Raw genomic sequence first — 22,593 nt, 5'->3', positions numbered from 1 at the left:
CATATGGTATCTGTCTTTCTCTGTATGGCTTATTTCACTTAGCATCACACTCTCCAGTTCCATCCATGTTGCTACAAAAGGCCATATTTCATTTTTTCTCATTGCCACGTAGTATTCCATTGTGTATATAAACCACAATTTCTTTATCCATTCATCAGTTGATGGACATTTAGGCTCTTTCCATAATTTGTCACCATGCCTAATTTCAAATGTGACATGGGAACACAGGAATTTAGGAAGAGACATAGCATTTCCACTGTGTGTGTGTGTGTGTGTGTGTGTGTGTGTGTGTGTATTATTGATACAAATAACCTCAACAGATAATAGAAAAATAGTGAAATGAGGAAGTGATGAATTTTGTGTATTTGTCACCTTTGCTTTAATAGAATTTATTTGTGAGGTTTTAGATTTAATTTTTAATCAAAGCTGTGTTTAACACCTGAAATGCACAATTCTAGGCAATTTAGCAGTTGTCTCTTATGAGCTAGTGTGAGGCCTCAGTACGCCATGGCACTAAATGTCTCAATGTTTTTCTCTGATGCTGAGATGCTTTTATTCATTTATTTTTTACTTTATATTATTTTTATTTTATATTTTATTCTATTGTATTCTATTCTATTTTACTTTATTTTATTTTATTTTTAAGTAGGCCTCACACCCAATGGGGAGCCGAATTCAGGGCTTCAACTCACGGCTATGAGATCAAGACCTGAGCTGAGATCAAGAGTCAGACCCTTAACCAACTGGAACATCCAGGCACCCCATATTTTGTATTATTTTTAAATGTCAAATTAGGAGTACATTAGTTTTTTTTTTCTAACTGTATGTGTGTTTTCAAATAAGAATTTAATTTAAAAAATAAATCAATCCACAAAACTGTTGGCCCTTGTTTCTCCACTCCTATTCACGCACAGTGTCAACTGGCTTCCCTGACCTGTCACAACCTCCTCCAACTGATTTATGAAGGAGGCTGCCGGATTATGATCTCTAAAATACAACTCTAGCTATCCCACTCCTTTTATAAAATCTTCAGTCACATGGAATTCAGATTCTCAGGCAGGATGTGAGCTCCACTTCCTTTCCAGACGTCTTCCATTCCTCCACCTCTTGCAGGGGTTTTCAAACCCTTCCAGAGAGGGAGAGCACAAGCTCCCCGGGGTGGGGTACAGGGCAGCTGAGGGCCTGTGGAGAGGACAGTGCTTGAGGCTCCAGCCCTGCTTCCATCACAGCAGCTGCTTGCTTCTATTTCACATATTCCAGGTAAGATTTCATTCTGTTGCTAAAAAAAAAATCAAAAACCAGTGTTTGAAATGAACCCTTTTAGTCCAACAGCATGGCTCATCCCAGTCAGGTACTCTCAAATCTGCATGTTGACTTGAGGCATTTCCTGTATTCATTTACTTCAATGATGGTTGATTTAGAGTACTTCCTTTGTGCCAGGCACAGGGCATAAAGCAGTTGACAAGACAGATTGTTCCTCCCTGGGGAACTTACAGTTAAGGAGAATGACAATAGAGGGGCACCTGGGTGGCTCAGTCTATTAAGCATCTGACTTCAGCTCAGGTTATGATCTCATTGTTCATGAGTTCAAGCCCCACATTGGGCTCACTGCTGTCAGCGCAGAGCCTGCTTCCGATCCTCTGTCTCCCTCTCTCTCTGTGCCTCCCCTGCCGGCACTCTTCCCCTGTTTCTCAAAAATAAATAAACATTTAAAAATTAAAAAAAAAAAAAGAATGACAATAGATATTTGAAGAAATAAACAATTCTGGGGTGCCTGGCTGGTTCAGTCAGTAGAGCATATGATGGTGACTCTTAATCATGAGGTCGTGAGTTTCAGCCCCACATTGGGGGTAGATTTTACTAAAAAAACAAAAATGAAATAACAACACTAAAAAAACAAAACAAAAAACCCAAAGCCTTTCCCCTTCCCTCTCTTCACCCACCCTTTGAGGTTTATCTCAGAAGCCATGGATTTTATAAAATCTTTTGATCGGACTTTCCTACTGACCAGAAGAATTCCCTTCTCCATGTAACTGTATATCAAGGCTGTTTGCTGCTTTCCTCTCCAGCATCCATTCCCTCACCTTCTGGTGGTAGTACTGAAACAGTCTTTGGGAAACCACCTCTCCCTTCCCTCCTTTCCTTGGTCAATAGGTTCCAATTGGTCTCTGGGAGTGGGCAAGTGACCCAGGCCTGGTTGACTGGCGTGTAGAATCCCCCCTTAGCCACAGTGATTGGTTCAGGTCGGTCGACCCCTCTGGCTACAGAGGTTGGACAAATGATCCCAGATGGCCCATAGTGAATCCAAGACACGGGTAGGATGTTCAGGAAATAGATGCTGTCTTTTTCCCTGAATTTAAGCCTGAAAAGTTATAGACCCAGAATTTTTGGAAACAACCTCATGCTGTGGAGGGTGAAGCCAATGTGGAGCAAAGTAGAGGTAGATGATGGGAAGAGGCAGGATCCTTGGGACACTGGATGCCGGGTCAAGCCACATCTAAAGCCTGGCCTCTGGATATTTTAGTTCCTTAAGACAATAAATTTCCCCTTTTGCTGAAGTAATCTTAAGTCAGGTTTTCTAGAAGAACATTTGAGTAATTTGCCATAGCACAGCAATTCTGTCCTCTCTAAAGTTAAAGGCTACTATTTCTCCGACTCCAGCCCATCTGCTATGAAGGAGATTTACTCTCAAGATTTATTCACTTATTTATTTAATTTTATTAATCTATCAAGTTCTCTCCAGTAAGTTCTAGAATCCCCAAAAGGCTAATCAGTGTGGTCAGCAAGCTAATACTCTGCCATTTCTTTCTCTCTCACTAGGCTCTGTGGGGTGAGGAGGGCCCCCTCTTCTGCACAGACTGAGAGTGTTAATCCTGTCTTGCCCATCCAGCAAAGCAGCTGAAAAATAGTCAACATTGAGGTCAATGATCAACTCACCCTCGTAAGGCACTTATGATCTGGGTCCAGAGCGCTGAGGTCACCTGTGCCCCATCCAGGGACACAAGAGTGCTGCACCTGCTCCTTTGTCTTCATAGCTCCACTTTTGGGGCAATTGCTTTATGTCAGACACTATGCTGGGCATCTTACACCCATTCTCATATGGAATCCTCATAGCAACCGGAGGAATGGAGATAATTACTATACCCCCATTGAACAGATGAGAAAACTGAAGCTCAGTTCAAGACTGAGTCAAGGCTCCACAGTTAGTAATTGACAGAACAGGATTCCAAAGCATGCTTAAGCATGGCCCCCGGATTGGGTGGATGGGCAGGTAGCGAATGGAGGACCTAAAGCGGGAGGGGGACGAAGAGACATTGGGACAGTAGGAAGTTGAAACGATCACTTCAGAAGCTGCTTGGTGTGGAATTGGGGACGGTCCCGGGGCCCGGCTAGAACCGCAGTATGCCACGCAGTGACCCCAGGTGGCCACGGGATTTTCCGCGCGCAGGGAGTGGGGCTTGCCAGGTGGGGGAGGCGGGCGGGGCGGGGCTTCCCTGGGTCCGCCCCTTTCCCAGGTGAGGCGCCTGAGACCTGGGCGCGACCGGATGACGCGCCCCCGCAGTGTTTGAGCAGTGTAGGGTGCCTGGCTGTGGGGTTGTCGGGCCAGGACTGCTTGGTGCCTCGGGACTGGCTCGGCCGGCCGGGCCTTTGGCGGGGGTGGAGAAGGAGGGTGGGTGCCGCGCCCTGCCCAGCCCAGGTGTCGTCTCCGGGGGCGGAGTTTGGGAACCCGGCTGCGGGAGATTCCCAGCCGGACTGGCGGGCGGACGTCGAGGAACAGAAGCGGACGAGATCGGACACAGCTGGCGGCTCCGGGAACTCACAGAGCAGGTAAAGGCGCGGGGTCGCCAGCATGTTCTCCCGAAACCACCGGAGTCGGGTCACCGTGGCCAGGGGCTCCGCCCTGGAGATGGAGTTCAAACGCGGCCGCTTCCGACTCAGCCTCTTCAGCGACCCGCCCGAGGTGAGACCCGCGTCCCGGCCTCCCCCTTCCCCCGGCTCGGGCAGCCCCGGCTGCCCTCGGCCCCCCGCCCCCGGCCGCGCGCACGCCGAGGGGCGGAGACGCCGCGGTCTGGGTTCTAACCGGTTGTTGTTGACTTCAGAAGTGAGGCGCGCACCGTCTGAAAGTTAATCGAACCCGTGCCACCCCCGACACTCCCTGGCCAGTTGGGATGACTTGTCTCTGCCTGGAAAAACTCCGGGTTGGCTTGAGTTTAAGGGTCCGCAGGCTCGATTCCCAAAGTGTGCCTGGACCCGGCCTATCCTGCGCATCCCGCGGCGAAGGGCGGTGAGCAGGTAGGCGGGCCCCAAACACCTCGGATTCGTTTGGGCTCTCTCTTCTTCCTCGGCCGCCAGCCCTATCTCACAACCTGTCTCAACCATCTGGGACAACCTTCATCACCAACTCGACTTCTAGGCCAGGTCTGACCACTTAGTCGCTGAAGCCCTCCCCAACTGCTCCTCTGTGCCCCTGAAGGGCTGGGAGTGTGTGTGGTGGGGCGGGGGAGTCCCTTTTAATGATTTAGGCGTTTACCACCAAACTTTGCAGCCCAGTCTCTACTCACAATTTCCTCCCCGGCCCACGGCTCTACCCCATTACCTTCCTAGTCTGAGCCCTACCTGTAACTCCCCATAGAGGCTTGGGAGCGGCTGAACGTTGTGGGCCTGAGTTAGGACCGAGGGCAGTAGCGACAGCAAAGAGGCTGTCCCCAAGGTCACCTCTCCTTCCCTGCAGGACCTGTAAAGGGTTAAGTGAGGGGGCCTTCCTCCCGCCCCCCTCTCCCTCCGGGCCGAGATTCCAGGCCTGGCTTCTGCCCTTTCCCCCCAGCCTGCCCAGAACAAAGGCCCTTTCACATCCACGTTCTGGTATCCCGGGCCTTCTCTGACTCAGAAGCCAGTGGACCTGGGGGAGAGGGGCTTTGTCGGGTTCCTCACGAGCAACCCAGCGTGTGACCAGCGTGGGGGAGGGAGAGGCGAGGCCTGGGGACCAAGAGGAGGGGCCTGTGGGCTGGGGCCGCCCCTGGGATAAGCTGGGCCTAAGGGGCCAGCGAAGAGGAGCCAGAGGAGCCGGGGCGGAGTCGCAGGGCCCGCCGGCCGCTGAGGGGAGTGTGACTCCGTGGGCCGGGTTGGAGGTGGTGGGGCGGGGGGGCAAAGCTGCAGCTGGCTGGGAATCGGGGCTGGTTTCCTGTCTGGAAGGGAAGGGGCCCGCAGAGGGGAGCGGGGGCAGCAGCAGACAGGCACACCCCTGCCTTTCTCCCGCCCTCTCCTCCCTTCTTCTGGAAAAGCGAGGTAATTGTGAGCCCAGGGTGGGGCGGGCTGGATAAGGGCCCCAAGTTGGAAGAGGTGGCCCTGGGGGTTGGGCCCAGTGTACCCCTTTGTCCCGCTCCCTGGGCTCACCAGTCAAGTCCTCACCTCCATCCCTCTTCTTTCTGAGAGTGAGAACCCCTCTCAGAAAGCTCTGACCTCCTGCCAAAACCCACAACTCTGTAAAACCTGCGTGAGCGTCCCCTCCCTGCCCCCTTCCAGCTGTGCCTGCCCCTCACGCCCTACCGGCACACAGACTCTCTGTCCACCAGGCCAGGGATGTGGGCGGGGGCTGGGGAGGGGCCAGAGTCGGAATGAAAGGGCCTTTTTCTTCCACAGCTGGGAGAACAGCTGCCACCAAAGCAAGACTGGACACTCTGTGCCCAGAGCCCCCTCTGCAGCTGGCCTCCCTTCCTGGGACCTTCCTCGTTCTCCCCTCGCTTTCCTTTCTTCCCATGCCTGGCTCCCACCAGGACTCTGGAACAGTGGTAGGCAAGGGAAGTTTGTCACAGCTGCCAGAGGGGTGTAACAGGAGTGCAGAGGGACGAGGGCAGCTTCTGCCCTCTGCCCACTTCTTTCAAGACCAGGGAAGCAGCGGGAGGAGGAATTGTGGAGCAGCGTGGTGCCTGTCCAGCACCCCCCCCTCTGGAGGGGTCCACAAGGGAAGGGGAAGTGGGGGCACAAAGATGCAGGACAGATTGCACATCCTGGAGGACCTGAATATGCTCTACATTCGACAGATGGCGCTCAGCCTGGAGGTAACGCCCCCACCCCCGGAGTACACCTCCTGTGCATGCACCCCAGCCTCAGTTTGCCCCCGCACATCCCTGCTGGGGCTGAGGAGGGAGGGTGGGACCTGCTCAAAGTGGGGAGAGGGCCAGGTGGTTCTGTATGCCTTGTATTAGATGCTGTGTGTGGACCTACGCTCAGTTCTGTTGAGCAGAGCATTATGTTGGCAGAAGGGTCTTTACACCTGTTTCTGAAAGCTCTGTGAGTGGGTGTGGATGTGTGTTTTGGAGGGGGTCATTTAAGTGTGGAAAGAAGAGAGGACTTCGATGTAAGAGAAGTTTGCAGGAAGGCTGTGGCCTTGCTAGAGAAGGGGAAGGGGGTTCTGAATCAGGATGTAAGAATTCTGTTGGCCCTGGAGATGGCAGGGAGCTGTTTGTTCATTTATTCTTAAACACCTTTATTGAATACCTCTATATGTCAGGCTCCTTTCTAGACCATGGGATACCTCAGTGAACCAGACAGGAAAGGCCCATTCACCTGGGGGAACATATAAACATGCAAACACATAAATCATCTCACACAGTGAAGTGATAGTGAAAATGGGATGTAATACACATCAGGTAGGGAAGGCAGCATTCAGTGTGGAGGTCAGAGAAAGTCTTTGCAATGAGATCATGAACTGAGACCTGAAGGATATGAAGGTATGTAAAGACTGGACAAAGGGCTTTCCTGACAGGGCATAGCAGGGGCAAAGCTCTCAGATGAGGATGTGTTCCAGTTCCAGTGTGGCTATACCTGGGGCTGAGGTCATGGACAGGGTCCAGATTATGCAGGGCCTTGAAGGCCCTAACAAGGCATGTAGATTTTACTCTAGGTATGCTGTTGGCCCATGCAAAGTTTTGTTGGTTTGTTGGTTTGTTTAATTTTTAATATTTATTTATTTTAAGAGAGAGAGAGAGAGACAGAGCATAAGTGGGGGAGGCTCAGAGAGAGAGGGAGACACAGAATCCGCAGCAGGCTCCAGGCTCTGAGCTGTCAGCGCAGAGCCTGATGCGGGGCTTGAACTCCTGAATCACAAGATCATGACCTGAGCCAGAGTCAGCGCTTAACTGACTGGGCCACCCAGGCACCCCTACCCATGCAAGGTTTTTAACCAGGAACAGTACTTGTCTAATGTTTTAAAATAATGACTTCTGTGGACAATAGGCTAGGCAGGGGTTGGGGGTGAGAGAAAGAGTTGGCAAGAGTGGCAGCAGAAGACCACTGGACAGCAAGTTGTTACAGCCTTAGGGGAGTGAACGTGGTGGTGTGGAAGAAAGTGCTGGTGGTGGAGACAGAGTAGGGGCTGGATTTCAAATGACAGTGGTAGATCTGACAGGGCTGGTTGATGGATTGGACATGAGGACTGGACACTGATGGATTTGCCTCACAGCAAAGAGCGTTCCAGGTGTGTGGCTAAGCAGCTGAGTGGTGTGGCCATTTACTGAGATGGGGAAGGAGAAGGAAACCACAGAGGTGACCTCCTGGACAAGGCAGGAGATTGCTGTGGGGGAAGTTCGGAGGTGGGATTGTAAAGAGAGCACATCCTTGGCACAAATTGTGCAGGTTGTTTCCTTCACAAGGGTGCCACGCAGAGGCAGGAGTCCTGGCCTGCTTTGGGGCTACAAACCTTTGGAGGGGACACCTTTATCTAACTTGTTTGCCTGGAGAGGGTCACCTATTTCTAAAATGCAGAAAGATGCTCGGGGTGCCTGGGTGGCTCAGTCAGTTGGGTGGCTGACTTCGGCTCAGGTCATGATCTCACAGGTCATGAGTTTGAGCCCTGCATCAGGCTCTGTGCTGACAGCTCAGAGCCTGGAGCCTGCTTCAGATTCTGTGTCTCCCTCTCTCTCTGCCCCTCCTCCACTCACATTCTGTCTCTCTCTCTCTCTCTCTCTCTCTCTCTCTCAAAAATAAATAAACATTAAAAAAAAAAAGATGCTCAGTGAGCCCATTGGGACTCTGATACCACCTATTGTCCTGTGTTGGCACATGGGATAAAACCTAGTCCTTTGCACTGTCCATGTTACTAGTTACATGTGGCTATTTAAATGTATAATTTAGTTAATTAAAATGAAATAAACAATTTATTTCCTTGGTTGCTCTAGCCACATTTCAAGATGGCTGCTAAACGTGTCCATCATTACAGGAGATACTGTTGAACAGAGCTGGTCTAGGTATTTAAATGTTTAAATTCTGCACCTTCTCCACTGTCTTGTGCTCCCTTCTCCCATGTAATTTTTCTTCATGGTAAGTCTGTTCAAGTTCTGGGGCAGAGGAGGGGGCTTAGATTTCACTTTGGTCATCTCTCCTTCAGCTACAGGCTGAGGGTGCTGTGTTCTTTCTCCACCAAACTCAGCAGTCTCCTCCCCCCAGCCCCCACCCCCAACTCAAGAGAGAGATCCACTGATATTTCAGAGATTGCTAAGACAGGTACTCATGGAAGAATAAATCCAAGAAGACTTTCTGGAGGAAGCAACTTAAGCTACAAGTAAAGGGGAGGTGGGAGTGAGAGAAAGGCTGTTTTTAAATATGTGCTGGGCCAAGGAAACAATTAGACTTTCCCACTTAATTCTCAAACAATACTATGAAGGAGATAGAACACTCCCCAGTTTATAGTTTCCAGAGGCTAAGTTCTCACAGCTAGTCAAATTCCCAAGCCAGGATTTGGATTTAGCCCCAGTGGAGATTCTGAAGGGAACAGAGGTGATGAGAAGCAGAGCAGTAAGTCAGGGACAGAAGAGAATGGGAGGGAGGGACAGGAAGATGTCCACGGAGAGCTTAATGTGTGCTGGGCTTCTGCCCATGACTCATCCTCCTTCAGCCCCTTGGGCCTTGACCCAGGTCTGGCTGACAACCAATTCTGGGCTCTTTCCCAGGAGAGTCTGGAGAAAATGCCTGCTTGGGGAGAAAGGGGTGTGTGGGTGGGGAGGGGGAGACAAGAAGCTATCCTTGGGGTGGGGAGATGGGGGCTAAACACAGGGATCTAGAAACAGTGCCAGGATTCCTGAGATGCTCTGCCCAAAGGGAGGAAGCAGGATTTCTAGAGTCCTCTCCTCCCTGGAGCTGTGGGAGAGTGGGTTTGGGGCCAGAGTAGGGGGGGATGATAGCAGGCTCATTCATTTAGGCTGAGCCCAGAAACTTTTCTATGGCCCCAGTTATTCCAATTTACACACTATCTTCTTCCCCCATGCTTTTGGGCAAGGGGTCACCTTGGAGGGTAACCGCAAAGCAGGAGGGGCCTCTGGCCTCCTGCAGCTCTAGCCGCACCAAGGCCAAAAAGCCCTTTCCAATGCGACGTGGGAGCTCTGGGAGGCAGCCTTGCGCACGACTGGGTCTCCTGGCTGCGCAGCTAGAGCCCGGAGCCTAACCCTGCCGGGAGCTGGGAGGGACCGCCTGCGCCCAGGAACCCCTCGACTGCTCTCGCGGCAGTTGGGAGCTGATGTCACCATCGCCCCAAGCGCCACGGGAGGGAGCGTGCTTGCGAGTCCCCGGAACCAGCGCGTTGCCTGCGTTGGTGCCACAAGCGCAATGGACAGGGCTAGGGAAGGATCCGTGAGTGCTGGGGCCCGGACAAAGAGACTAGCCAGGAGCGGGCTTGAGGACGCCTCTCTGTGCCCTCCCTTCTCTCATCCGTTTGTGGTGTTTGTGACAGAAGCTGGATGCAGAATGGGATGGGGGTTGGCAAGCAAGAAAGCTTAGCAGAGGTGGGACCCTGGTGCAGACAGACATAGAGGGGCTGAGGGGTGGGGGTGGGGCAGGAGCTGTGTAGTCTGGGAGGGCTTCCTGGTGGAGGGGGCATTGTGAGCTGGTTGGCCTATTTCTGAAGTGTCAGGAAGAGAAACAATGCTGGGAGAGGGGTCATGAGAGTCAGGCCTAGCTCATTGGTGGCCCAGGAAATAAATAGTGGAGGAAGAATGTTTTCAGGGAGGCTGGACAAGGCTTTTGAAAACAGGAATTTAGGGTGTTCAGGTCTTGGAGATGTGGAGGCTGGAGCCACCGGGGACAGAAGAAAGTGCCCAGTGTGATAATTGGTGTGAGGGAGAAGACAGGTTTTGGGTGATCACATTCACCCCCCTCTTCCAGCCTGGTGTCTCCACTTGGCTTCCTCTTAAACTAATCTTATACTGTAATGGGGTTAGTTTTCTACCTCCTTTCTGAAGACTTCCCCATCACTTCAACCAGAAGCAGACATGGTCTCTGTCCTGTGAGTGTGTTTATACCATGACATGGCACTTATGGTGCAGCCATTAATGTCTGCATCTGTCACCTCCCAGCTGGATTTTAAATGTGGGCCTTGGACAGCACAGGGATGCTCCAGGTTTGTTGGATGAATGCTACTGCTGTCAAAATAGCAGACTTTAAAAAAGCATCCTCACCATTCATGTATACTATGTGCTGGGCATTGTGCTAAGTGCTTTGCATTCCTGGCTTACTGAATTTTCACAAGTCTGGGATGTGGGGACTATTTCCATCCTCATTTTACAGATGGAGAAACCAAGTCTTAGGGAGTTTGAGTAAACTGTCGAGTGTATTTTAAATAAGTTTTTTTCTCAGCTTATCAAGACTGGCAGGAATGTCACAGACCCAGGTTTGTCTCATGTCAGACTGGTGCTCTCACCCTCTGCTCTCTGCCAAGACCTCCAAGGCTCTTTCTGAGTGAATGTTCCTGAGAATCCTGGTGCCTCTCTCATTGCCTACCCACCCCCATCCTTATGCACAGCCTGTTTAGCCCCTCACTCCTGACCCCCTGCCTTGCTTGCCTTCCCATCCCCAATCCTTGCCTCTGTCCTTAACCTCCCAAGCTCAGATCTCCTTAGGCAGGTCCCCTAATTTGGAGTGCATACAGGGTTCTGTGCAGCATGGGTGAACTCTATACATGGTATGTTCCTTCTCCACCGATCCCTTACTAACTAGATGCCCCCATCCCCGAAATCATCACTAGAGTCTTTGGGGTAATCCAGGATGGTCTTTAGCATCTTGTCCATTTTCTTTAGTTGGTGGTTCTCAGCCCTGGCTACACCTCAGAATCACTCGAGGAATTTTCAAAAAAACTCACACACTCCACTCTTAGAGATTCTTGTTCTGCACATCTGAGGCAGAGCATGGTAATGTGTTTTTTGTTTGTTTTTAAATGAGAAGATTAAAAATTTTTAAGAAGGTAACAATTTCCAAAAGTACAGTAGTAAAGAAGGGTGTATATATTTTTAAAGGTAGCATAAATCTGTTTTCCATTCCTGGCACCCAGGCCCACAAACTCATATAGTACACTAATGGTAGAATTGTGTAATACTGTTTTCTTTTCTCACTTAATATATTTTGAAGATTTTTTTCATATCTACGCACAAACGTTTACCTCACTCTTTAATGTCTGCAGCCTTCCATATTCCATGATATAGAAATGTTGTGATTTATTTAACCAATGCCTGAGTGAAGGACTTTTAAACTTGGTGCTTTAAAACAATGTTATAATGACTGGCGTCTGGGTGGCTCAGTCAGTTAAGCGCCCAACTTCAGCTCAGGTCATGATCTCATGGTTTGTGAGTTCGAGCCCCGCATCGGACTCTGAGCTGACAGCTCAGAGCCTGGAGTCTGCTTCGGATTCTGTGTCTCCCTTTCTCTCTGCCCTTGCCCTGCTCATGCTCTCTCTCTCTCTCTAAATAAAAACATTTAAATTTTTTTTTAAATGTTGCAATGAATATGGCTTTGCCAATAGGTATAATTGTATTTGTAGGATAAACTCCTAGATATTGAATAGCTTGATCAGAGGATACGTGAATTTCTAGTTTTCATAGATTTTTCCAAACTGTGCTCAACAGAGGCTGAAGGAATTTATGCTCCTACCATCAAATGCATGAGTGCATCTGTATTTTTACAAAGCTTTTCTGGTTATTCTTGGGTAGCTGAGGTTGAGTTGCCTAAAACATAAGTTTCTTATCTGTTTCTCCTGGGCCACAGCCCACTTGGGGACTGGAGGGTGCTTCAGCCTGCCCCCAACTGACATTTCCTTCTCATCCTTTCCTCCAACTCTGGCTAGGACACAGAGTTGCAGAGAAAGCTAGACCATGAGATCCGGATGAGGGAAGGGGCCTGCAAGCTGCTGGCGGCCTGCTCCCAGCGAGAGCAAGCTTTGGAGGCCACCAAGAGCCTGTTGGTGTGCAACAGTCGCATCCTCAGCTACATGGGTGAGCTGCAGCGGCGTAAGGAGGCGCAGGTGCTGGGCAAGACAGGCCGGAGGTGAGCAAGGGGGAGGCAAGGCCGTATGGGGGGTAGTCGTGTACTGTGTGTATGTACGGAGTGTGGATCACCCTGAAGATGACTTCTCCTTGAAGCCTTGTCAGAGGCCTGGGAGATGCCTTGGTGTTTTATCACCACAGTGTGCTGCCCAAGGTGCACTAAGGAGTAGCTAGGGCTAGACTCAGGAAAGCCAGTGTATCTGGTGAAAGGCTGTCCGTCTGAGGGGTTATAATGTAAAAGGGCTAATTTGCTAAGCCCTGCCTGTGATCCGATGAAGCTGGCTGGCTGGCTGGCTGGCTGGCTTCTGGAAAGATAATTTTCTCAAAGTGGGTTCACCAGATGGCCAATTTACCACAAACTGACAATAGTGTACCTAAGGTTCACCATCACAGGCAGTGCTCGAGAAAGGAAATAATAAAAAAACATTTAAGGGAAAGCCTATCTGCTCCCCTAAATTAGATTGTGTATTCTAAAAGGGGTCAGCTTCTGGATGTGAAACACCAGCTTCATGACATTAGATGTTGCTCATCTGACAAATCCACGGTGAATTGGTTGAGGTGATGCTCTGGTACAACTAAAGTGTTTGGAGAAAATACCTGGCAAATGGTGGTTCTGAGCATTGGCCACTTTTGGTAGCCTGGTCATTTGGAAAACTGGCTCTGGCAAAATAAGCCTGTTTGTCCCCACTGCTGAGTAGGGAGAAGGCTCCAGCTGCCCACTGGCAGGGTGCCCATCCCAGCTTGGCCATGAAGGCTGACACAGGAGAGGTTGCCAGGAGCCCTCCACCTGTGAAGCCCCTGGGGGAAGGCAGATAACCAGCTCTGGCTTCCCCATAAAGCTAAAGGGCAAGCAGGCTGGGAGGTGGGGGGCAGTTTCCAATGTGAGCTTGCTATCTTCTGAAAGGCAGCTGTCAACAGGCTCTGCCCTGGCCATAAAACCTAGGCAGTGTGATTTGAAGTACATCCCAAATTGCTGACAGCTAAACACACTGTCATCAGTGCTACATCATTTAGCTTAAGGCCTTACTAAGTTGATAATTAGTGGAGCTATGAATTTGTATGGATAAACTCACTGTCACTTTAGGAGAGACACATGCTTGGTGACTCCTGCTGACAGGTGGGGAGGGGAGTAAGGCCAGGTGTCTGGGGCCCTGCAGTGGGGTACTGGGAAGGCCCAGCCTACCTGGAGATGGTAAAGGAGAAATCAAAGCTGAGGGGGAGGGAAGAGAGGTTTATTGCAAATGGAACACAGATATTCTTTACTTGAGTTCTTGATTTTCCAACCCACCCAGTATCCTCCTATATCAAAGAAGTGATGAATGAGATGGTGGAGAAGAACAGCCTCCCCCATTGTTAAAAAGAAAGCCTGCAAACTCCTCCAAGTTGGGTTTAATGGAGAAGAACTCTTGAAAAGGAGTCTCTGCGGGCACCTGTTCCCTCAAGCCCCACTCATCCCTGGCAGGGGTCTGGGGAGGTGGTCAGAGAGGATGCTTGGAGGGGGAGGAGCCTGGAGCTTATACTGCATGTGAGCTGATATTCCTCCAGTGTCCCCAAGCCCAGTGACTCCCTGGGTTCAACTGACAGCTCTTACAGTCCCTCAGTCCTGCTAGGTCAGGCTGGTGGGGGACCTGGGGTTGGGCCCTGGGCTGGAGGCAACAAAGAACCCTTGGGAACCAGAACCGGGGGGTAGGGGGGTGGGCATAGTGTCTAGAGGCCAGGTGGCGATGTTGTGATTTGCCCACAGGCCTTCTGACAGCGGGCCGCCTGCTGAGCGCTCCCCCTGCCGTGGCCGGGTCTGCATCTCTGGTAAGAAGCACAACTCCCCTAGTCACTGGCACTCTTTGCCCAACCACAAGATCTGCTGCCCTGTCTCAACATCTCTTCCTGCCCCTCTGCCCCTCAGACCTCCGGATTCCACTCATGTGGAAGGACACAGAATATTTCAAGAACAAAGGTGGTGAGTTGCACACATGCTGGGACAAATGGAGGGAGTGACCTGAGGTTGGGTGTTCTTGTGGGCACATCTTTACCAGTTTTGGCCTCTGTCCCCAGACCTGCACCGCTGGGCTGTGTTCCTGCTGCTGCAGCTAGGGGAACACATTCAGGACACAGAGATGATCCTGGTGGACAGGACCCTCACAGACATCTCCTTTCAGAGCAACGTGCTCTTGTGAGCACCTGGTCCCTGTGACGCCCTCCTTTCTCCACTCTGCTCCAATCCCTGGATGCCATAGCTGCAGGGGGAGAGGAGAGGGAGGAAGGGAGATGGGCCTCACCTGGGGAGTTGTCCTGTACTTGCACCACATCTGTCCTTCACCCCTGCCCGCCCCCTCATGCCTCCCTGGACTTCCCCAGGAGCATCCTCCTCTCTTCCTCCCATACTCCTATAGCACTGAGGCAGGGCCAGACTTTGAACTGCGACTGGAGCTGTATGGGGCCAGCGTGGAAGAGGAGGGGGCCCTGGCTGGAGCCCCCAAGAGGCTTGCCACCAAACTCAGCAGCTCCCTAGGCCGCTCCTCAGGGAGGCGTGTCCGGGCATCGCTGGAGAGTGCTGGGGGTTCGGGGAGCAGTCCCATTTTGCTTCCGACCCCAGCTGTGGGGTAAGGCTCTATATTCCTCCACTGCCCTCAGTTGCCTCTGCCCTGGCCACGGGTGACCTCAGAGCTGTGTTGAGTATGCAGAAACTATTTTGTGCTGCTGCCACAGCGTGCAGACCTACATGAAGTAGCAGCAGCCACACAGCTGGGGGGCACTCTGGCCTACACCCCAGAGCAGGCCCATGTCAACTGAGAAGACCAGTAAGAATGCAGGGAGAGCTAAGCTCTGGGGTCTTCAAGTTTTTGCAGCAGCAAATCCATCTTATATGGATAGAACAGAGTGCTCTGGTTGGAGCAAAGTAGCCTGGGTCCTGAGGGGTTGCCTGCTGATGCTTAGAGGCACCCAACAGAAACATGGGGCCTCTGAGAAGCAGTTTGAAAGCTCTAGGGCAGTGAACAGAATGCTGACTTTGGAGACACACATGAGTTCAAATTCCAACTCCACCACCTACCAGCTATAAATTTGGGGCAAATTTCTCAACTTCTCTAAGCCTCAAGCTGTCTCATCTATTAACAGAACAATGCCACCAACCTTCCAAGGCTGTTGTGGGAATACAGTGGAATAACATAATTAAACCACAGGACCCAGCACTCAGCAGGAGCTCAGTAAATGTTCTAAGCCCTGTGGAGGAGGCAAGCTAGTTTTCTGTGGGGCCGCCTGAATGACGGGGCAGATCTGCTTAGCCCTCAGATCTCCTGCTATTTAATACGCCAGTCATGGGGCTGAAGCCCACTTCTCTGTCTGTCCTGCAGGGGTCCTCGTTACCACCTCCTGGCTCACACCACGCTCACCCTGGCAGCAGTGCAAGATGGGTTCCGCACACACGACCTCACCCTCACCAGCCATGGTGAGTATGTGCTGTGGGGTGGGGGGGATGCTGGACAGTGAGAAGAGGGGCTGTTGAATGGTCCATTTTCATTCCCTATCCTTACCCTGCACTTCCTGTCCCCCAGAGGAGAACCCCGCCTGGCTTCCCCTTTATGGTAGCGTGTGTTGCCGCCTGGTGGCTCAGCCTCTTTGTATGACTCAGCCTACCGCAAGTGGTACCCTCAGGGTGCAGGTGAGGAGGGCGCCCTGACGTATAGAAGGGAACCTGGAGAAGGAGAGCTGGATCACCTAGGCACCAAAGGACTACTGAAAAATCAAGATCTGGGTGGAGGAAGGAGGGATAGGGCAAGAAGAGAGTTGGATCAGACAAGAGCATGGGCAGAGAGGAGCAGATTCTCACTGGGGGAAAGGGAAGAAGGGTGTTGGTGGTGTGATTCCCCCAGGTAACCTGAGTCATTTACACAGCAAGCTGGGGAGCTGCAGGACTGGGCACGAGTGCATGGAGTCCTGAAAGGCACAAACCTCTTCTGTTACCGGCAACCTGAAGACGCAGACACTGGGGAAGAACCGTTGTTTACTATCGCCATCAACAAGGTGATGGGTCCCTTGGTGAAGCTACCAGGTGCCAGGGCCCAGGAGTGTCTCCTTCAGGTCCCAGGAGGGTGGGTGCAGAGAGATGGAAACTCACCTGCTGCTCCTAACAGCACCACACCTGGCTTCAGGGCCAGGAATGTTCTCCCTCACCAGCATCACTGGAAAACTCTTCTACTCACCAGCTTCAGCCTCTGCCAAGTCTCAGAGGGTCCCATGGCCAGTTTAGGATTTTCATCCTCTTTCTGCCTTTTCCCTCAGATTCCAATCTGCCCCTTCTTCACCCTTTCCTGGATTTCTCTCCCAAACCCAAGTCCAATGACTTCTCTTGGTTTCCGAGCCCTTTTGGTGGCTTTCCTGCCAACTTTTATGAAAGTACTGAGGGACATTAGGCCTCAGCATTCCTGCATGCCTCTGTGCCTTCCCTGCCTCACTCAATCCCTCCTTCCCTGTCTCCATCTGCTCCACGTTCCTGACCGAGGACGATCTGTCTCATCTCCAGTCCTTTCCTGCCATTCCCTCCTGCTCTGCTCAATAGGAGGCAAATAAGAGGGCTTGAGGAGAGACCCAACAAGTTCCTCCTTCTAAGGCAGGGATGACCAAACCTGCCTGATGTCACTGCTGACTTCTGTGACCAACGTGAAGGTGGCAGCAGACCCCTTCCTTCTCCTGCAGGAGACTCGAGTCCGGGCAGGGGAGCTGGACCACGCTGCGGGCCGGCCCTTCACCCTGAGCATCAGTAACCGGTATGGGGAGGACGAGGTGACACACACCCTTCAGACAGAGAGTCGAGGAGCCCTGCACAGCTGGATGGAGGCTCTGTGGCAGCTTTTCTTTGACATGAGTAAGAGGAGGAGGCTGGTTTGAATCTTGGGAGGGATTAAGGTTTGATGTTTTTACCCAAGGCCTCTATTTCCAAAAAGTGTGGAAGGGAACGTGGCAGGGGAGAGGATGGCCTGGCCCTCTCAGTCTTCCTCCTCCCACCCCAGTCACTGCCCTCCTTCCAGGCCAATGGAAGCAGTGCTGTGATGAAATCATGAAAATTGAAACCCCTGCTCCCCGGAAACCACCCCAAGTACTGGCCAAGCAGGGGTCCTTGTACCATGAGATGGGTGAGTGAAAGTGCACTCAGGGAACCTGATGGGCAGTGGGGTTGGGGGCTTCAAGGGAGCCTAGATAATGGCAACAGAGAGAAAGCACTAGACTGAGGCAGAGCTCTGGGGACCCAAGGCCCACTCGGTCTTCTTGTATTTGTTTCTCTTCTCCAGCTCTTCTTAGAGCCACCTCCACCAAAGTTCCAAACAAACCCCCAAAGAGCCAGATTCATTTCATGGACTTCTGTCCTAATTTCTTCTTCTCTGTTTCCCTTTCTGCATGTGGATTCCTGTCTCCTCCTCTGACCCTCCACTTGCCTGGCACTGCTTTCATTTTCCTCCTCTTTCCTTGATTTTTTCACCCACTTCTGCCCACCCCCTCGTCTCCATCCCCCCTGCTCCTCATATCCCATAGTTGTATCAGAGCCAGTGGCTCCAGGGGGCCCAGGTGAGGGGCTTCTCCTGCAGGATAACACAGTCTCGGCTGAGATCCGGGCTTTGCTTTCCTCCTATTACAGTGACAGGTGATGGTCAGGGCTGGGTAGGCCTGGGGCCTAAGCTCTGACTAGCCCCCTCCCCTCAACCCCTTCCTGATGCCACAGCTATTGAGCCGCTGGATGACATCGCAGCGGTGACAGACATCCTGGCCCAGCGGGAGGGCACAAGGCTGGAGACACCCCCACCCTGGCTAGCAATGTTTACAGAACAGCCTGCCCTGCCTACCCCCTGCTCACCTGCCTCAGTGGCCCCAGCCCCAGCTCGGACCCACCCCATGCCCTGGGGGCGACCCCGAACATTCTCCCTGGATGCTGTCCCCCCAGACCACTCCCCTGGGGCTTCCCGCTCGGTTGCCCCTCTCCCCCAGCAGCCATCCCCACGGTCCAGAGGCCTCTTCAGCAAAGGCCCGTCCCGCACTTGGCTCCAGTCACCAGTGTGAGAGAGAAAGGTGCTGGCAACAGGATCTGGCCAGAGGAAGAGAAGACCCATGAGCAGTCGGGCTCTGGATGCGGTGCTGTCAGTAGAAGGTTGGCCAGCTTGGCCTCCCCTTCCTCTGCTGGACTTGGGGTAGGCTGGGGAGGAGGAGCAGAAGCCCCTCTTAAGCTGTGGTTGCCAAGGTGTTGAGGGGCTCGTTCCTGGGACTGGCTGGTACCCCCAAAACCCTTCCTGGGAGAAAACTGGAACCAACCCTGCCCTACCTCCCTGCACTAACCAGCTTTGAGGATGGCACTGAAGAGCCTTGGGAGGGAGTGCACCTCCCTTGTGACTCTCACATCAACCATTAAAGTTATTTAACGGCGGCCTTCCCCTGGTTCTTGAGGACAGGTTGCCTTGCTCCTTGGTCTGGACCTGCCCCATCCCCTCATCCCTGGAGCTTAGTTGACCAGGAGTTGTGAAGTATAACTGTGATACTGAGTAATCAGACAAGGGCTGGGAGGAGGGGTACTTTATAAACACCACAGGGAGAAAGGAGGACTGCTCTTCTCTCACACGCTGCTGAATCTCAGGATCTCAGCGAGGTCATAGCCAGTCACAGCAAAGGAGCTCCCCGAGGGGTCACAGAATCGGGCACCACACACCTGGGTGTCAGGCACACACTCACCATGACAGTGTTCCACCTGGGGGAGAAGAGGGCTGCTCAGGGCCTGCTGCCTCAGTCTTGGGCCCCCCTCTCCACTCCTGCCACCACACACACCTCAGTGTAGCCACTCTCTGGGCTCCTGCTCAGTTTCCAGATGTGTACAAAGGTGTCTTCGGCTGCAGAGAGAAGCTATAGAAAAGGTGGTGGGCTGAGTGGGCATTGGCACATGCCGACAGGGGACCAGGATAGGCTGGGGTGCCTGGTCCAGATACCCAGGGAGAGGGCTACACTGAGCAGCAGACGAGTCTGTGGACTTTCTCTCAACATCCCCAGCACCAGGAACAGGGTATGGAGGGATGAAGAAGGAGACTGACCTTGCCCACCTCGGGAGCCAGGTCCAGGGCACAGATGGCCCGGGCATGGGCGCTGATCTGGACATGCAGAGTTCCTGTGCCGGCCTCATACAGACGCACCTGCCCATCCCCGTAGCCTGCTGCTACTGTCCCATGCCACAGCTGCACGGAAGGGCATGGGACCCTGCAAGGGTGATAACCCACTTTAATTTCCTTGGACCCCTCAGGAAGGCATCAGTCTCCTTCCACCTCACCTACCCAAATCCTGGAATTCGGGTCAATAATTTGAATTCGGGCCCTGACCGCCAGACACACAGCAAGCCTGAGTCATCTGCCGTCACCATGTCAGCCACACAGTCCTAAGGAGAAAAGCAGGATCAGTCCTTCCCTTTCCCCCTGCTGGGTCCTGTATACAGAGCAGGAGGGGAGGGGACACAGCATTTGCATCTTTGTCTCTCTAGGGAAAGGGCAAGACATGCAGCTCTCCTGGGCTGAATGGAGGGTTCCCCCAGGATGCATAAAAAGCTTTCTTTGCTTTCCTTAGAGCCTCACTCCCCCTGACCCCACAAACCATGTGTTAGAAGAGGGATATAACTGTCTTCACTGGAAGGATAGTAAAACTGAGCCCAGTGTTACAACCTTCTGGAGGTCCTGCAGGGAGCCAGTCACAGTCATGACTAGAGTCCAAACCCCTAGAGAACCCCCAACTCCAGGCAGCCAACATAGCCCATGGGCCCAGCTGTGGGTCAGGTGCGGTGGAGCATATGAATTAGAAGATACATCCCCTGCTCTCAGGAGGTTTGCAATCCAATTAGGGAGACAAGCGTTGTCTTTGAGAGTAGTGCTGATTCAGGGTTCTGCCAAGGGAGATCAGTGGGAGCGGAAATAGGGGGATGGCTTCCCAGAGAGAGTGGCACTGGGGGTGGGCCTGAATAGGTAGGACTTGCCCAAGTCCAGAAAAGGAAGCTGCACGTGTCAGACTTGGAAAGCATCTTAGAAAACATCTGTCCCAACTCCTCAATCCACACTAGTATTGAAAAGTGTTCATGAACTACTAAATGCCACGTAAATGGAAAGTCGGGCTTCATCACTGGACTTAAGGTTGCTGAAGCCTAGGAAAGTGCAGCAATTTGCCCAAAGCCATCCAGCTGCTTAGTGACAGAGTCAAGACTTAAACCCGGGTGTCCTGCCTCCCAAAGTGGGAAGGCTCCCAAGCTCCCTGGAATTGGTAGGGGGAATCCACTCACCTGTCCCTGGGCAGGTTCAGTGGCAATGTCTGTGACTGGTGTCTGGTGCCCAGCCAGCTCTTCACTCAGTACAATGTTGGGACCCTTGGCTGGGATGTCAAACACCAGTATCCGGCCCGACCATGTTCCTGCGGAACCAGTGCCCCACTGATGGCTTCCTAATCCTCCCCAGTGTCCAACCACCACACGTAGCACTCCTGTCATCCCATAAACCTTCATAACAACCCCCCGACATGGTGCCCCAACAGCTCTGCTCCTCCAGTGACCACCATTATTCTATCCTACCCTGCCCCTCTGAAGTCCTCCATGCTTTTCTGGAGTCTCTAAGGGCTTCCTTCGATCCCATCCTTCCCTCTAACCCTCAAAAATTCCCTCAAACCTTCAACATCTTCCTGGCCAAAGCCCACACCCCTATACTCCAGCACCCCCCAATTCCCTGCCTTTGGCCCCCTCACCCACACAGATGAAGTGGCCACTGGCAGCAATCCCTCGGGCAAACACAGCCTGTACTGAGTATGAAAGGGGAAAACAATTAGAAATACCACCTCCAGCCCCACCCAACACTCCCTACCCTGACGGCACTCAAGTCCTGCAGGTACCTGGAGATGCATCTCCAGAGTCCAGTGCGTGCCAATAGACCATGACAGAGCCATCTGACTCGTACATCTGCAAGACAAGAAGCAAGGATGGGGGCACAATCCAGCTGACCTTTGCTGAGCTGTGTACTTCACATATTCATGTCAGGCCTTAGCCCATTTAATCCTCAAAACAACTCTGGAAGGCAGGCAGTTTTTATTCCCATTTTACAGAGGAGGACACTGAGGCTCTGATAAGCTAACTAAATTGTCGGAGGTCATACAGCTAGTAAAGGGGCAGGTATTGGAGATGGCACTTGGGAACTGGAAAAGATGGGAGAAAGGAAGATGAGAACTGAGGAAGAATGAGCTAAACATGTGAAAAGTTTGTAAGATTTAGAGACAAGCAGGGAAGGGTCTAGGGGCTTTGGGGAGGAGTTGAGAAAACTCTACTGGGGGAGGGTAGGAAGCGCCTCTTCTTACCTGTATTCCTCGATGTGAGGTGAGTACCAGCAACACTCGGAAGGGGAGGACACACCAATGGACCTAGAGGGAAGTGGCCCAGTCGGAAGAAGTGGTCAGAACAGAGGACAGGAGGACTCAGAAGAGCGTTAAATCAGAGGGTTAGGGAAGGCCTACTCCTTGAGGTTTGGAGAGGAAGGACAGAGCTTAGGACCGGGTTCAGCAACACCACTCACCTGGGTGATAAGCGGAGGGCTCACTCCGGCTCCCTCCTTAGCGTGGAGCTGGCGCTGGGCCAAGGGCACACCTTCAGGGGCAGCGCTGACAAGCTGGGCGCTGGGTCCATGGACTACCCCAAAATGTGTGAGGTTGCGGGAGGGCAACTGCAGCACACTGAGGTTGTTGCACAGTGCAGCGGCCGAACCTCGAAGGGGAATGGAGCGCTCCCGGCGGAACATCCTAGTGGAGAGAGGCTCGAATCACGGGCGCGCTGCGAACAGTAGACAGCGGTGATTACAGCGGGAGGAATGGCGGGTGCTGTCATGAGGCACTAAAGACCACTGGGAGTGGGTAAGGATGTGATGGGGAACCCGAGGATGGCGATAGGAGAGTCCGGAGTGGGGAGGTCTTGGGGAGCGGGAAAAGGGAACCCTAGGGCTGAGTCATGGGGCGATGGGGAAATCCCAGAGGAGGAATGGTGATGGCACAGGACCCGATGGCCCCAACCGCCCGAGCGAAGGCGGGGTGAGGCAGGGTAGCCACCGCACCCCTCTTCCCTCAGCTGGCACCCTGAAGCTCCCGGCGAGGGTCAGAGTTCACACCCGCAGATCCGCTTGCCTGACTGCGGAATCTTGAGGTCCCTGCGAATCCACCGCCACCATAGAGACGACGCACGTACGCACGGCCAATAGGCGGGGCCGAGCAACCCAAACGTACTGAGCGCGGCGCGGTTGCCAGGGCA

General features: G+C 52.6%; 2 protein-coding genes across 9 annotated transcripts; one reads left to right on the top strand and one right to left on the bottom strand.

The window, feature by feature from the left end:
- The first annotated feature begins 3,544 nt into the window (after nt 1–3,544).
- Nucleotides 3,545–18,721, top strand: RTKN (rhotekin). 5 transcript variants are annotated; one of them, XM_049651744.1, is made up of 13 exons: nt 3,973–4,293; nt 5,641–6,059; nt 12,107–12,306; nt 14,050–14,111; nt 14,209–14,262; nt 14,358–14,475; nt 14,696–14,905; nt 15,656–15,750; nt 15,857–15,963; nt 16,197–16,325; nt 16,998–17,166; nt 17,330–17,434; nt 18,019–18,494. In XM_049651744.1, the coding sequence occupies exons 2-13, from the start codon at nt 5,757–5,759 to the stop codon at nt 18,351–18,353; spliced, it is 1,887 nt and encodes a 628-aa protein (XP_049507701.1). In that variant the 5' UTR covers nt 3,973–4,293; nt 5,641–5,756; the 3' UTR covers nt 18,354–18,494. The 5 variants fall into 5 exon arrangements, with proteins under 5 accessions (XP_049507703.1, XP_049507701.1, XP_049507704.1 ...); XM_049651745.1 differs by having other exon boundaries at nt 3,978–4,293; nt 18,285–18,721; XM_049651746.1 differs by lacking the exons at nt 3,973–4,293; nt 5,641–6,059 and adding an exon at nt 3,545–3,961.
- Nucleotides 18,722–18,845: 124 nt separating this feature from the next.
- WDR54 (WD repeat domain 54) lies at nt 18,846–22,528 on the bottom strand. Of its 4 annotated transcripts, none has more exons than XM_049651755.1 (10): nt 22,470–22,528; nt 21,869–22,091; nt 21,654–21,716; nt 21,195–21,261; nt 21,051–21,104; nt 20,596–20,723; nt 19,607–19,707; nt 19,370–19,532; nt 19,110–19,184; nt 18,846–19,032 (listed from the first exon to the last, which is right to left on the bottom strand). In XM_049651755.1, the coding sequence occupies exons 1-10, from the start codon at nt 22,511–22,513 to the stop codon at nt 18,901–18,903; spliced, it is 1,050 nt and encodes a 349-aa protein (XP_049507712.1). In that variant the 5' UTR covers nt 22,514–22,528; the 3' UTR covers nt 18,846–18,900. The 4 variants fall into 4 exon arrangements, with proteins under 4 accessions (XP_049507712.1, XP_049507711.1, XP_049507710.1 ...); XM_049651754.1 differs by having other exon boundaries at nt 22,454–22,518; XM_049651753.1 differs by having other exon boundaries at nt 22,421–22,487.
- Nucleotides 22,529–22,593: the final 65 nt, after the last annotated feature.

This window comes from Panthera uncia, assembly GCF_023721935.1.
Source record: "Panthera uncia isolate 11264 chromosome A3 unlocalized genomic scaffold, Puncia_PCG_1.0 HiC_scaffold_11, whole genome shotgun sequence".
Classification (NCBI taxonomy): Eukaryota; Metazoa; Chordata; class Mammalia; order Carnivora; family Felidae; genus Panthera; species Panthera uncia.
This window is presented reverse-complemented; position numbering and strand designations above follow the sequence as displayed.

Coding starts and splice junctions, on each gene's coding strand:
- RTKN (XM_049651744.1), top strand. CDS start 5,757: ATGCCTGGCTCCCACCAGGACTCTGGAACAGTGGTAGGCAAGGGAAGT. Junction 12,307..14,049: donor CTGGGCAAGACAGGCCGGAG/GTGAGCAAGGGG, acceptor ATTTGCCCACAG/GCCTTCTGACAGCGGGCCGC. Junction 17,167..17,329: donor GCAGCTTTTCTTTGACATGA/GTAAGAGGAGGA, acceptor CCCTCCTTCCAG/GCCAATGGAAGCAGTGCTGT.
- WDR54 (XM_049651755.1), bottom strand. CDS start 22,513: ATGGTGGCGGTGGATTCGCAGGGACCTCAAGATTCCGCAGTCAG. Junction 19,185..19,369: donor TGGCTCCCGAGGTGGGCAAG/GTCAGTCTCCTT, acceptor CCTTTTCTATAG/CTTCTCTCTGCAGCCGAAGA. Junction 19,033..19,109: donor CAGAGAGTGGCTACACTGAG/GTGTGTGTGGTG, acceptor CTTCTCCCCCAG/GTGGAACACTGTCATGGTGA.